Source organism: Macaca fascicularis, chromosome 4 (genome assembly GCF_037993035.2).
Source record: "Macaca fascicularis isolate 582-1 chromosome 4, T2T-MFA8v1.1".
In the NCBI taxonomy this organism is placed as follows: Eukaryota; Metazoa; Chordata; class Mammalia; order Primates; family Cercopithecidae; genus Macaca; species Macaca fascicularis.
Window position 1 is genome coordinate 66,790,399 of NC_088378.1, and position 14,538 is coordinate 66,804,936.

General features: G+C 43.6%; 1 protein-coding gene across 1 annotated transcript in view; it reads left to right on the plus strand.

Annotated features, from left to right (window-relative positions):
* Window positions 1–14,538, plus strand: part of TULP4 (TUB like protein 4) — a 289,770-nt gene that overhangs the window by 229,734 nt on the left and 45,498 nt on the right. The window contains exon 7 of the mRNA XM_045391322.2: window positions 9,117–9,283. Within this exon, the coding sequence (XP_045247257.2) occupies window positions 9,117–9,283 (167 nt within the window). The remainder of the gene's footprint in view (window positions 1–9,116; window positions 9,284–14,538) is intronic.

The window sequence follows — 14,538 nt, forward strand, 5'->3', positions numbered from 1 at the left end:
CCCTCTTCGCTCCTTTGCTTATCTGACAAGTCCATACCTAGTCTTATCTCAAAGGGAGATTCCTGACATTCAGTCTTCGTCTTAACCTGCTCTTTTCCTCACTATGACAAGAATGATCCTCTCTCAGGTGTACAAGTGTGTTTGTATCTGACTTACACGTGTCTACACAATAAACGGACTGCAGCACCTGCCATCCCTGAGGGAGCAGATGGTGCACAAACCATCATTTACACAGAAGCCCCTGTGATTTTAAGAACCTGGCAGGCTTATTAAGGAGCTGATCATTGTGTGATAAAGTTACCTTGAAAGACTTGTGGAGGTTCTGCAATTACTAGACTGAGACATTGATGTGAAGGGCAGCAGTCAAGTGCTGATACCTTCCTGATAGATATTATGAGTGTTGTTATCTCAAAAGAAAATCAGTGGGCATAGGCATTTGGAGTGTTGTAAATTTTGCAATTCGAGGCTACTGCTGATGTTGTTGACTCCATTGATGTGAGTTTTGTTTTTTTTTTTTGTTTTTTGTTTTTTGTTTTTTTTGAGACGGAGTCTCGCTCTGCCGTCCAGGCTGGAGTGCAGTGGCCGGATCTCAGCTCACTGCAAGCTCCACCTCCCGGGTTTACGCCATTCTCCTGCCTCAGCCTCCCCAGTAGCTGGGACTACAGGCGCCGCCACCTCGCCCGGCTAGTTTTTTGTATTTTTTTAGTAGAGACGGGGTTTCACCATGTTAGCCAGGATGGTCTCGATCTCCCGACCTCGTGATCCGCCCGTCTCGGCCTCCCAAAGTGCTGGGATTACAGGCTTGAGCCACCGCGCCCGGCCCATTGATGTGAGTTCTATGGAAAAACAATCTGTCTCTTCAGGGTTGAATGGTACAATGTAAAAAGGTTTTAAAATTCAATACCTGGCTGCCTCTGACCCTTGATGTTTAAGGGACCTCCTGTAATCTGAATGAGGATATAGGAGACAAGGCAGGAACTTTGGTATAACTCGCTACTGTCATTCAAAACTGGCCATCAGTCTAGGGAGTCATTACCGTGTGCTGCTGCTGCTGCTTGCCTGAATTATTCAGCAATTACAGGGATGTAAAGTCTAGGCAGGGCATGGTGGCTCACGCCTATAATCCCAGCACTTTGGGAGGCCGAGGTGGACGGATCACGAGGTCAGGAGTTCAAGACCAGCCTGGCCAACATCGTGAAACCCCGTCTCTACTAAAAATACACAAATTAGCTGGGCGTGGTGGCAGATGCCTGTAATCCCAGCTACTTGGGAGGCTGAGGCAGGAGAATTGCTTGAACCTGGGAGGCGGAGGTTGCAGTGATCTGAGATCAAGCCACTGCACTCCAGCCTGGGTGACAGAGCAAGACTCTGTCTCAGAAAAAAAAAAAAAAAAAATTAGCCAGGTGTGGTGGTGTGTGCCTATAGTCCCAGCTACTTGGGAGGCTGAGGCAGGAGAATCGCTTGAACCTGGGAGGCAGAGGTTACAGTGAGCCGAGACCGCACCATTGCATTCTGACCTGGGCAACAGAGCGAGACTCTGTCTCAAGAAAAATAAAAGGATCAAGTCTATATACGTAACTGTTGGTTGACAAGAATCATACCTGCCTCTGCACCCCCTCAAGTAATTATTCTGTTTTTACACTATAGAATATTTTTGGAAGCATATTACTCACCCTCTTTGGGGCATCCCAATCTACTGTCTCAGGACTGTAATTATAAGGAATTACTTAGGTTGTAAACTCCTGAGGGACATGAATGATGCTGAAGTCCTTTTTATCACACATATGCCCCGGTAGGAGCTGAGTACCTATTTTTTGTGGTGATGATGAACTTAAATTCCTGTGCTTGTCTGTAAATTTTTTTCTGAATGTTCTGTCTTTCATGGAGCTAAAACACAGGGATGTAATTCCTGATGTATTTATAATCTATGCTTAGCCTTTTTCTTTGAAATTCTGTTTTTAAACCTTTAAACCAAATTTATTAATTTTTTGAGAACCTGCCTCTAGTTCTGGAATCCTGAACTTTGTTTCTCTACCAAATATCTGGTGAAGGCTGAACATAATGCAATTACCACTCAGTTCCTTTTTATTCTTTTTTTTTTTTTTTTTTGAGACGGAGTCTCGCTCTGTCGCCCAGGCTGGAGTGCAGTGGCGCGATCTCGGCTCACTGCAAGCTCCGCCTCCCGGGTTCACGCCATTCTCCTGCCTCAGCCTCCGGAGTAGCTGGGACTACAGGCGCCCGCCACCACGCCCGGCTAATTTCTTTTTGTATTTTTAGTAGAGACGGGGTTTCACCATGTTAGCCAGGATGGTCTCGATCTCCTGACCTCGTGATCCGCCCGCCTCGGCCTCCCAAAGTGCTGGGATTACAGGCTTGAGCCACCGCGCCCGGCCCCTTTTTATTCTTTACAGGGGGAATTTTTCCAATTCCAATTTTGCCACCCTGCTTATGGAAACTTTATTTTTACCCTTTGAATATGCCCAAGGTATTGGAGCAGCATATCTCTTTTTTTTTTTTTTGAGATGGAGTTTTGCTCTTGTTGCCCAGGCTGGAGTGCAATGGCACGATCTTGGCTCACTACGACTTCTGCCTCCCAGGTTCGAGTGATTCTTCTGTCTCAGCCTCCTGAGTAGCTGGGATTACAGGCGCATGCCACTGTGCCTGGCTAATTTTTGTATTTTTAGTAGAGACGGGGTTTCATCGTATTGGTCAGGCTGGTCTGGAACTCCTGACCTCAGGTGATCCACCCGCCTCGGCCTCCCAAAGTGCTGGGATTACAGGCATGAGCCACCACACCTGGCCTGGAGCAGCATTTCTAACGTATTGCAACTATATGTGTAATATAGGTAGAAGCACACGTTAGGTAACGGGGAGGTGACCCAAAGTAGCCCTCCCAAATGTGAAAATTTTTTGAGTTTTCTTCTAAAAATACAGGCAAATTTAGCATTTTAATTATTACCTAACTAGATATCTAAATCTAACCTAAAAATGTTTTCAGTTATTTACAGGATGCTTTCAGTGGGGTGCGGTGGCTCACGCCTGTAATCCCAGCATTTTGGGAGGCTGAGGCAGGTGGATTACCTGAGGTCAAGAGTTCAAGACCAGCCTGGCCAACATGGCAAAACCTCATCTCTACTGAAAATACAAAAATTAGCCAGGTGTGGTGGTGCATGCCTGTAATCCTAGCTACTTGGGAGGCTGAGGCAGGAGAATCACTTGAACCCGGGAGGCAGAGGTTGCAGTGTACCGAGATGGCCCCATTGCACTCCAGCCTGGGCAACAGAGCAAAACTCCGTCTCAAAAAAAAATTATTTGCAGGATGCTTTTGTTCTGTGTCTTCCTAGTTTCAGAAAGTTAGATTAAATCGAAATGAGCTGGTGCCATCTAGTAAGTGCTGTAAGGACAGAGGAAAAGCTTCCCTTCTGTCCTCTCTGAAGGTTCCCTGAAATGACTGACAGTAGACAGATTAATAGGAGAAAAGGCATAGAAATGTATTAATGTGAATAAGCATAGGACCCACATAAAATAAGAGACTCCAAGAAAGGCCACATGGTTGGAAGTTTTTATACCCTTTTCATGGGAAGGAGGGAAGTGGGGAGGTGGGTAGGCAATCATGATTTAGTAGTAAGTGATTTCTAGGAGAAATGAAGGGACCCAGGAGGTAGACGTTATCTTGTTAATAATTCTTGGGAACTGAGTGGGACTTGTAAGTTGTGGAAAGGTGAAGGGTAGAACTCTGCCTGTGACCAAAGGTTTTGACAACTTTTATTCTCTTCTCTGGTGGTTAAGTCTTTCCTGGTTATTTGGGGAAAGCAGGAGAAGATCAGAAAGTCCTTGGCTCTGAAGCAGCTTCTAAGGCATGCTTGTGCAGCTTGCAGCCTGTGGGCCACAAGCAGCCCAGGACAGCTTTGAGTGTGGCCAACACGAATTTGTAAACTTCCTGAAAACACTATGAGATTTTTTGTTTGTTTAAGCTCATCAGCTCCCGTTAGTGTTCGTGTATTTATGCATGGCCCAAGACAATTCTTCTTCCAGTGTGACCCAAAGAAGTCAAAAGATTGGACACCTCTGTTCTAAGGCCTTCCAGTTGCCTTTAATTCAAAATGCTCAGGCCGGGCGCGATGGCTCATGCCTGTAATCCCAGCATTTTGGGAGGCTGAGGTGGGTGTATCACATGGTCAGGAGTTCAAGACTAGCCTGGCCAACATGGTGAAACCCCGTCTCTACTAAAAAACACAAAAATTAGCTGGCCATGGTGGCTTGCGCCTGTAATCCCAGCTATTCAGGAGGCTGAGGTGGGAGAATTGCTTGAACCTGAGAGGCAGAGGTTACAGTGAGCTGAGATCATGCCACTGCACTCCAGCCTGGGTGACAGAGCAAGACTCCATCTCAAGAAAAAAAAAATGCTTAGTGTACCAAAGCACCATACTTGGGATCTCGTTCTCTGTGCCCTGATAGTGCTGTATGTAGGCAATTTACCTTTTCTCTCTTGGGATCAGAATGTTTTAAGGACTTAGCCTTTACGTGTGGTATGAATAGCAATCATTTTTGTTTTGTAACTTATTTTTTTATCCACCATCTTACGGGCTATGTTGGTAAATATTGGGAAGAGACAACCAGGGTACTGTTGGAGATGGCACATGGCAGTGTTTTTAGCCTAAGGTCATCTGTTCTGTTACAGACAGGTCAGTTACTTGTCTCATAGAGGAAATTAAAAAGGTCTCCAATCCACCTGGTTTTTCTCTGTTACTGTCTCAGAGGAATATCACTAAAGAACTTTTGCAGTGAAGGAAGGTGACTCACAATATTGTTTTAGTATATCACCAGCACTGGAATTTATGTCCTGTGCAAAAGAATCTAGAATTCCACATAGCTCTTGGTCCCTGCCCAGGCCTTTTCTGCATCATCCAGCACACTTCATTTTCACTGCAGATGTGTCTGTGGGCTCAAACGCCGGGGTCTGGGGAGGGTTAGGCTCTGGGTTTGCTTGGCAGTGGTTTGCTGAGGAAGTTCTGCCTTCCTCAGATTCTGTTCCTTCAGAACAGGGACTTCTGTTCATCACGCAATAAGCAGGGAATTATTCATTTTGCTTGGGGTTTTTACCCATTGTTATGACTTCTACTCTTTTCCTGAGTAGAAATAATTCAATTATGAGTTCAGGAATTTTCTGCCCAAGCCAGTTCATCCCTCAGTGGCAAAGCAGGCTCCCAGAGGCACTCATTTCATCCCACACTTGCCTTGAAATTAAAAGCTCCAACCCCTGGACTTTGTTTGTTTTTTTGTTTTGCAGAATTTTCTCTTTTTATCATTTCATTGAGCACGCTGAGAAAATGAGGAGGGAATTTTTGAGGCAGGTAGTTTCAGTCATTGATGCCATCTGCTCCTGCGGGCAGACCTGATAAGATTTGCCCACATCATCCTCATTGAGTACATGCCCCTTTTTTTCGGGCCTTGCAATGAAACATACTTCTTAAAGGGGGAAAAAAAAAGTACCTGTTATTTTATCATCACACACTTTGCTAATTAATTAGTTTCTCTTTCCTCCACCCCCCACTGCTGCATATGCACGTGTGTATGCAAATACACAACATGCGTGTCTAATGACTAATAAAGAGGTGAATCATGCACATGGTAATCTGAGGGAAAAAGGACTGGATAACTGCAGACTCCAAACAGTAGCTGCAATATATATGGTGCTTGATAAGCACATCTTTCTTTTTCTGTTAAAATGTAGCTGCCTCTTTCTGACCCAGTAATACCACACAAGGGCTTCTTGTTAACACAAAAGAACTACATTTTCACTGACTTCATATAACCTTCCAGACTTTTACCAAAAAAGATCCATAAGATTTTCTGGCTAAAGAATAGTGTACGTGTGCTGAATTTCTTTGTGTAAAATCTGTTAGAGACCAAAAACCCACACCCCCCAAAATCGTTGAGAAACATAGATGCTTCCGGAGTACGGGCCTCTTGTGTGCTCCGGAACTCCCCGTTGCCTGTGAGGGTGAGATTAGAGACTCTGGGCCACGAGCTTTAGGAAAAGGGACAAGAGGCCTGCTGAGTAGAGCATTAGTTTGTTCCTTTTAGGTTGTATTCTGAAACAAATTTAAAAATGAGAGATTCAAGCAAAATTACTATGGAAGTCTTGGGCAAAGATACTGGGGATTATTTTTTAAATAAGACAGACATCGTTTACAAAAAGTTTCTGAAACAAAAAAGTTCTGTCCTGACTATATCTAGGCTTCTGTATCCTCCTCTTCTTTATCATAGTGACATGTAGAAATTGAATGAGTATTTTCTTTTACTTTGATTTTCCCACTAATTTCTGAAAATTTTAAATTCCTACCCTAGGAATTCAACTCCTGCAGAAAACTCGCATACTCCTGGCTGACACTGAACAATTCAGGGTTATTCTTTCTTAGTCCCACTGCTGAGTTCTTCCTGCTAGTACTTTATGAGATAGCCAGAATCCCTGGTCACGGCTGTGCCTGTCATGTGACTCAGGACTGCTTTATGCTAAATCATCAGAGGTGTTCACATATGTTGCTATATCACTTGATGCATGTAGCTCCATAATCGTTGGAACAAGAAATGGCATTATTTGTATAGAATTTAATCTTTTTTGAAAGAGTCATTCACCTCTGCAGATGACAGTAATCTCATTATAACTTTGCATCTGCATTAAAAGAAGTCCTGGCCGGGCGCAGTGGCTCACGCCTGTAATCCCAGCACTTTGGGAGGCCGAGGAGGGTGGATCACCTGAGGTTGGGAAGTTGAAACCAGCCTGACCAACATGGAGAAACCCCATCTCTACTGAAATACAAAATTAGCTGGGCATGGTGGCGCATGCCTGTAATCCCAGCTACTCGGGAGGCTGAGGCAGGAGAATCGCTTGAACCTGGGAGGCAGAGATTGCAGTGAGCTGAGATTGCGCCATCGCACTCCAGCCTGGGCAACAAGAGTGAAACTCTGTCTCAAAAAAAAAAAAGGAAGTGCCTGAGAGTTAACTTGTAAACATTTGGATTCATTCTTGCCTCAGATAGAGCCCATCTCGTAGACAGATGGGGAGTGCCCCAAGTTGCTTGCTGAGTCCCTGAGCAGTCTCCGAAAGCATCATCGTCTAGGTCAACTCTGCAGAGGCAACAACCCACTTTTCTGTTGGGGAAAGCCACCTTGCAATACAATTCAAAAAAATCTTATTTTAAAAATAAATACAAGAATGGTACGGTTCAGATGAGGAGCTCTGGAAATTTCATGTCATCACCTTTATTTCTACAATATTGCAATGATGCTTCTGTCCTAAGAAGCTTGAGACACCGTCGTCTTTGTTACTACTTTGACTGTTTATGTTAGTGCTTTGCCTTTTGGTTGCCTTGTGTGCCCAAAGCTGCTCTCCAGAGAATGTCATCTCAGTTTCCTGATCACAAGCAGGGTTTTCCCTGAGATGGACCTAGGCATTGAATGCCCAGAGCGCATTTAGTATGTGCACGAATCCTCTAGCTTCCCCCACACCCCCGCCCCGTAAAAGAATCTGATTCACCAGGATGTTTTTGATTCTTTTATGTAATTTTTCATTTCCTGGTTGTGACAGATTTTTTTCCATTTTCTATTCATCTGTAACTGCTTTGGCTCAGCCCTTTGTCTCCCTACTTTCTGCTCTGCAGCTAACTTCATGAGAAAGTCCTGGGTTCCCTGGGTCTGGAAACCTGTCTTGTCCCAGGAGACACACTCCAGTTTTCAACAGAGGTGAAAGAGCCTCAGCCACCTCAGAATGTTATGGTAGCAGCATCAAAATCATGACCATGCATGAATAAGGGGTATTGTAATGTGTGTGCTGATAGAGCCTGGGGACCACTGAATTCTAGCCCCACCTCTGAAATATGTGCTCATCAGGGCAGAGCATTTTCTTTAAGTTCCACCCAGCTTCTCTGCAAAGTGGGCCACTTTGGTTCTAGATTTCAGAGATCTCTGTATAAACCAGATTACGATTTTAGGGTCTTAGGGAGAAAAAAAAATGTCATAAATCTTATTAATACTAATAGCTTTTGTTTTACCAGCAAGAAATAAGTAAATTGCTCACATTGGGATAAGATAAACCTTTTAATAGCTATTTCTTATAGTCACTGAGTAGTTTGTAAGTGGGCATTGAATTTCCAGTGTGGAAATTACGCTGAAAAAACTGTCTCCCAGCAGGGGTATTTTCTTTTCTAAGCCCCACAACATCATCAAATGGCGAATAAGAGTCAGCGTTCTCATATGCTTGTGTGTCCTTTGTGTGAACCTTATCTGCCCAGTAGTGCCCAGAAATCAAAGGAATATAAACTAAAGCTTTGTTTTCGATGTGTTTTTTACTTTTGGCATTTATAAACTCTCTGAGTCATCCCTGGGAGTGGAGGACACGGCAGTGGGACCAGCACTTATATGAATATACAGTCATAGGTTTTATTGTCTTGCTTTCTCTTTAAAGAAAAAGGAAGTTCTACAAGTCTCATTATGGAAATACTGGAATTGGAGATACATATTTAATATGCCAACTTTATTATATCATGATTTCTACCTAATTTGATTGTGTTTCAGGAAACTACAGTTTCCATTCATGTGACAAACACCTGTTTTTAATAGAATCCATCTTCTTCAGAGAAATGGGTGGTTGTATTCATGAGCTAAAACATGAATATATGGGCTGGGCACTGTGGCTCACACCTGTAATCCCAGCACTTTGAGAGGCCGAGGCGGGCAGATCACATGAGGTTGGGAGTTCGAGACCAGCCTGACCAACATGGAGAAATCCCGTCTCTACTAAAAATACAAAATTAGCCGGATGTGGTGGCACACGCCTGTAGTCCCAGCTACTCGGGAGGCTGAGGCAGGAGAATCGCTTGGACCCAGGAAGCAGAGGTTGCAGTGAGCCGAGATCATGCCATTGCACTCCAGCCTGGGCAACGAACGAAACTCCATCTCAAAAAAAAAAAAAAAGAAAGAAAAAACCATGAATATATTTTTTGTTACATTTGCTCAGTGTCTGTATTTGTTAAACTACTGAAGACAGTAGCCTTGCTGAGTGACAGTTTAAAGACGGCTGCGTCCTTGTGCTGACCCTCTCTCCTCTGTTTCAGAGGTGGTAGCCCAGTGGTGCACACAGGGGGACTTGCTGGCAGTCGCTGGGATGGAACGGCAGACCCAGCTTGGTGAGCTTCCCAATGGCCCCCTTCTGAAGAGTGCCATGGTCAAGTTCTACAATGTTCGTGGGGAGCACATCTTCACACTGGACACTCTCGTGCAGGTAAGGATGTTCTCTGGAAACAAGTAAATTTTCACCTGTATCTGCTTTCAGGGAGTGGCATCTCTATGTTGGTATTCCCCCAATTTCTGTTAAATACTAGTGAATGGGTTATTATAATTATTGTTGACAAATTTTATTTTCATCTTTTTTTACCTTAGTGAGTCGGCTCACTGCAACCTCTGCTTCCTGGGTCCAAGCGATTCTCCTGCCTCAGCCTCCCGAGTAGCTGGGACTACAGGCGTGTGCCACCACATCCGGCTAATTTTGTATTTTTAGTAGAGACGGGATTTCTCCATGTTGGTCAGGCTGGTCTCGAACTCCCAACCTCATGTGATCTGCCCGCCTCGGCCTCTCAAAGTGCTGGGATTACAGGTGTGAGCCACAGGAGAAATAAGGGAGAAAGCAGTTTTTGCCTTTTAACCAGCATGCTTTATTCCATTTCCCAGTCAAATGAGCATATAGTGAAGAAGCAGAGTAAGCTGGTGTTTATTATCAGTCTGAAGTAGAAATCGGAAACTTGCAGAAGTGATTGCTGAATCTTCACTTATTCACTTTTAGGAAAGGAAGAGTAATTTTCTTCTCTACTCTTAGTGAGTTCTTAGCAGGACTTTCCGTTACAAAGGACAGATTAACAAGAGAAAAACAAACAGAAGTTTAATAACATGTACATCTCCTGCATACACGGGAGTTAACCCAAAGAAATGAGTAAGTCTTTAGAGCAGCTCAAAAAATTGTCTTAGACTACAGGCCCAAATGCTTCACAGAAACAGAAAGAAGGGTGATGTTCGTTCTGCAGATTTAAGCCAATGCCTTCTCTTTTTTTTTAAGTTTCCAGAAATCCAGTCATCCTTCTCTTCCTGGTGCCGAGAGAGACCGTTACAGGTGTAGATTTTCTTTTTTTCTTTTTTTCTTTTTCTTTTTTTTTTTTTTTTTGAGACGGAGTCTCACCAGGCTGAAGAGCAGTGGCGTGGAAATCTCGGCTCACTGCAAGCTCCGTCTCCCGAGTTCACACCATTCTCCTGCCTCAGCCTCCCCAGTAGCTGGGACTATAGGCGCCCGCCACCACACCTGGCTAATTTTTTGTATTTTTACTAGAGACAGGGTTTCACTGTGTTAGCCAGGATGGTCTTGATCTCCTGACCTTGTGATCCGCCCGTCTTGGCCTCCCAAAGTGCTGGGGTTACAGGCATGAGCCACCACACCTGGCCTGCCTTTCCCTTTTAAACTGTTCTTCACTTTGTAGCCACAGTCTTTGTAAAATCACAAGTCAGATCAGTAGCTTCTTACTGTCCTTAGGATAAAGTTAAAAAAATTCATTATGCCTTAAAAAGATCACCATAATCTGGTCCTCCATCCTCTCTAGAATTAGCTCTTACCACAGCCAGATTTTCTTTATAGATGTAATTTATCTTACAAAAGGGTAACTCTGAGGAGTTTACCCTGTGTCCTTTTTTTTTAGATGGAGTTTTGCTCTTGTTGTCCAGACTGGAGTGCAATAGCACCATCTTGGCTCACTGCAACCTCCTCCTCCCGGGTTCAAGCAATTCTCCTGCCTCAGCCTCCTGAATAGCTGGGATTACAGGCACCCGCCACCACGCCCGGCTAATTTTTGTATTTTTTTTAGTAGAGACGGGTTTTTGCCATGTTGGCCAGGCTGGTATTGAACTCCTGACCTCAGGTGATCCACCTGCCTCAGCCTTCCAAAGTGCTGGGATTACAGGTATAAGCCACCACTCCTGGCCTACCCTGTGTCTTTACCCTATGTGTATCTCAAAATAACCAGCTCGAAATTATCCTTATGCCAGAGAGGCAGATTTGTGGTGGCTTATTCTGGTCTCCTACGGTCATATTTGGGAAGCATGTCCTGAAGCCTGCCACACTCTGATTTTGTGTTTGTTACGCCAGTGATGAACCTTTATATTTTAACTAAATTTTTTGTTAAGCAGTAATTTTAAAAGCTTAGAAGTCTTTAAGAAAGTATACACAGATGGGCCCCCTTTCTATTTGTTTTTATTTCCCAGAAATCTTTAGGCCACCTTATGTTTGGGTCAGTTATAGTGGAGGATTATTTCTCAGCAGCGCGTAATAGAGGCATGCCTGGGAGGGAGTTGACAGTGGAGGTGATAATAAACAAGAATCTGTGTCCTAACATTACTCAGCTCATCAGAGAGGCAGGGATAGCAGATATGGGGAAATCTGTAATTAGATGCAGGCATTAAATATTTAAATATATTTTTTCTTTTAATTGTGGTAAAATACATATAACATAAAATTTATCATCTTAACCATTTTTAAGTGTACTGTTTTATAGTGTCGAATATATTACATTATTTTACAACTAATTTCCAGCACCTTTTCATCTTGCAAAATGAAAACTCTTTACCTATTAAGCAACTACTCCCTGTTTCTCCCTCTTCCCAGTCCATGAGAAGCACCATTTTACTATCTTTTCTATGAGTTTGACTCTACAATCCTCATGTAAGTGGAATTATGCAACATGTTGACAAACCAAATTCTGTGCAGTATTTAAAGAGGTTTATTCTGAGCCAAATATGAGCAACCGTGGCCTAGGACACAGTCACAAGAGGTTCTGAGAATATGTGCCTTAGGTAGTCAGGTCACGGCTTGGTTTTGTACGTTTCAGGGAGACAGAAGTTACAGACAAAGACATATATCAGTATTCGTAAGGCACATGTTGGTTAAACCTGTGGAAAGATAGGACATCTTGAAATGGGGCCACACACGTCACAGGTGGATTCAAAGATTTTCTGATTGGCAGTTGGTTGAAAGAGTTAAGCTTTGCCTAAAGGGTTGAAGTCAGGAGAAACAAGTGCTTGAGTTAAGGTAAGGGGGTTGTGGAAGCCAACGTTCTTGTTCCCCGCCGCAACCTCCCTGCGCCCTGCCAGACGGAGGTCTTGCCCTGTCCCACAGGCTGGAGTGCAGTGGCGCCATCTCAGCTCACTGCAACCTCCGCCTCCCGGGTTTAAGCAGTTCTCCTGCTTTCACTGTGTTGGCCAGGCTGGTCTTGAACTCCCGACCTTGTGATCTGCCCTCCCAAAGTGCTAGAAATACAGGCAGGAGCCACTGCGTCCGGCCCCAAGGTTCTTGTTATGCAGATGAAACCACTTAAGTAGCAGGCTTCACGGTGAATAAATGGTAAATGTCTCCTTTCAGACCTTAAAAGGTATTAGACTCTTGGTTAAATGTCTCCTGGATCAAGAAAAGACCTAGGAAAGGAAGGACATTCTCTACAAAATGCAAATTTCCCCCAGGAGAGATGATTTTGCAGGGTTTTGCCATTTGCAGGTTTTGCCGTTTCAAAACATATCAACAAAATATATTTGGGGGTAAAATACTTTGATTTCCTTTAGGCCCGCCATCCGTTGTATGATGCTATGTCAGAATCAGGTTGGAATTTGGTATTTTATTGCTACAAAGAGTCTTAGTTTTATCAGTCTTACCTCTATTTTAATGTTAATGTTGGTCAGTTGTGCCTAAACCCCAAAGGGATGGGGGCAATATAAGGACCATGTCCAATCTTCCTTCCTGTCATAGCCTGAACTAGTTTTCTTTTGAGACGGAGTCTCTCTCTGTCGCCCAAGCTGGAGTGCAGTGGCACGATCTCGGCTCACTGCAAGCTCCGCCTCCCAGGTTCACGCCATTCTCCTGCCTCAGCCTCCCAAGTAGCTGGGACTACAGACGCCCGCCACCATGCCCGGCTAGTTTTTTGTATTTTTTAGTAGAGACGGGGTTTCATCCTGTTAGCCAGGATGGTCTCGATCTCCTGACCTCGTGATCCTCCCACCTCGGCCTCCCAAAGTGCTGGGATTACAGGCTTGAGCCACCGCGCCCAGCCTGAACTAGTTTTCTAGACTCCTTTGGGATCCCCTTGGCCAAAAGAAGGCCCATTCTGTAGGTTGGGTGGCTTAGAATTTTATTTTTGGTTTACAAGTGTTTATCTTTTTCTGACTGGCTTATTTCACTTAGCATAATGTCCTTAAGGTTCATCCGTGTTGTACCATGTGTCAGAATTTTCTTTCTTTTTAAGGCTGAATAATATTTTATTGTATGTATATACCACATTTTGTTTACCCATTGATGAACTTTTGGGTTCCTTCCGTCTTTCGGCTGTTGTGAATAATTCTTCTGTGAACATGGGTGTACACATATCTCTTTGAGACCCTGCTTTTCAAGTCTTCCGGATTTGTGCCCAGAAGTGGACTTGCTGGATCATATGGTAATTCTATTTTTAATTTTGTGAGGAACTGCCATACTGTTTTTTCATAGCAGCTTGTTAACAGAAAGACTAGTAAAATACTTTAAAGAGGTTTATTTTGAGCCAGTATGGGTGACCCTGGCCCAGCAAAACAGTCTCAAGAGGTCCTGAGAAAGTGCACCCGAAGCAGTTGAATTACAGTTTGGTTTTGTGCATTTCAGGGAGGCAAGAGTTACAGGCAAAGACATAAATCAACATGTGGAAGGTATCCGTTGGCTCAGCCTGAAAATGTGGAATATTTTGAAGCCAGGAGAAGTAGAGGAGTATACAAGTCAGGTAGATTCAGAGATTCTTTAATCTAGTTAGTTAAAGCAACAAAATTTGATCTAGAACTTGGGAGTCAGCAGAAAGGGATATTTTAAGTTAAAACATTCGGATGCTATGTCAGAGTCAGCCAAAATATGGCCCATTTAGTGAGATTGATGGCCTGTAGGCATGGCTTAAGGCTTGCCTTGCATGACCTTAGGTATTGTTTAGAATTTGTTACTTATTTCCATCAAGAGTCTTTTGTCAGTCTCATGATCTCTATTTTAACTTTTACTCAGGTGAGTTGGACCTAAATTCCAGATGGGGGGGAGTATAATGAGGTGTGTCCAACCTCCCTTTCTGTCATAGCTAGGAAATTTTAAAAGTTTTTCTGGGGTTTCCTTGGCCAAGAGAGGCTCCATTCAGTCGATAGGGAACTTAGGATTTTATTTTTGGCTTACAAGCTGCACCATTTTACATTTTCACTACATTACACAAGGATTCTAGTTTTTCCACATCCTTGCCAATATTGTCATTTTTCTGGGATTTTTTTTGGAGTAACCATCCTCTTGGATGTTAGGTGATATCTCATTGTGGTTTTGATTTGCATTTCCCTTAGGATTAATAATGTAGATTAATGATGTTGTTGCATATCTTCTTTGGAGAAATGTCTGTTCAAGTCCTTTGCCCATTTTTCAATCAGGTTATTTGGGTTTTTGTTTTTAAGAAGTGG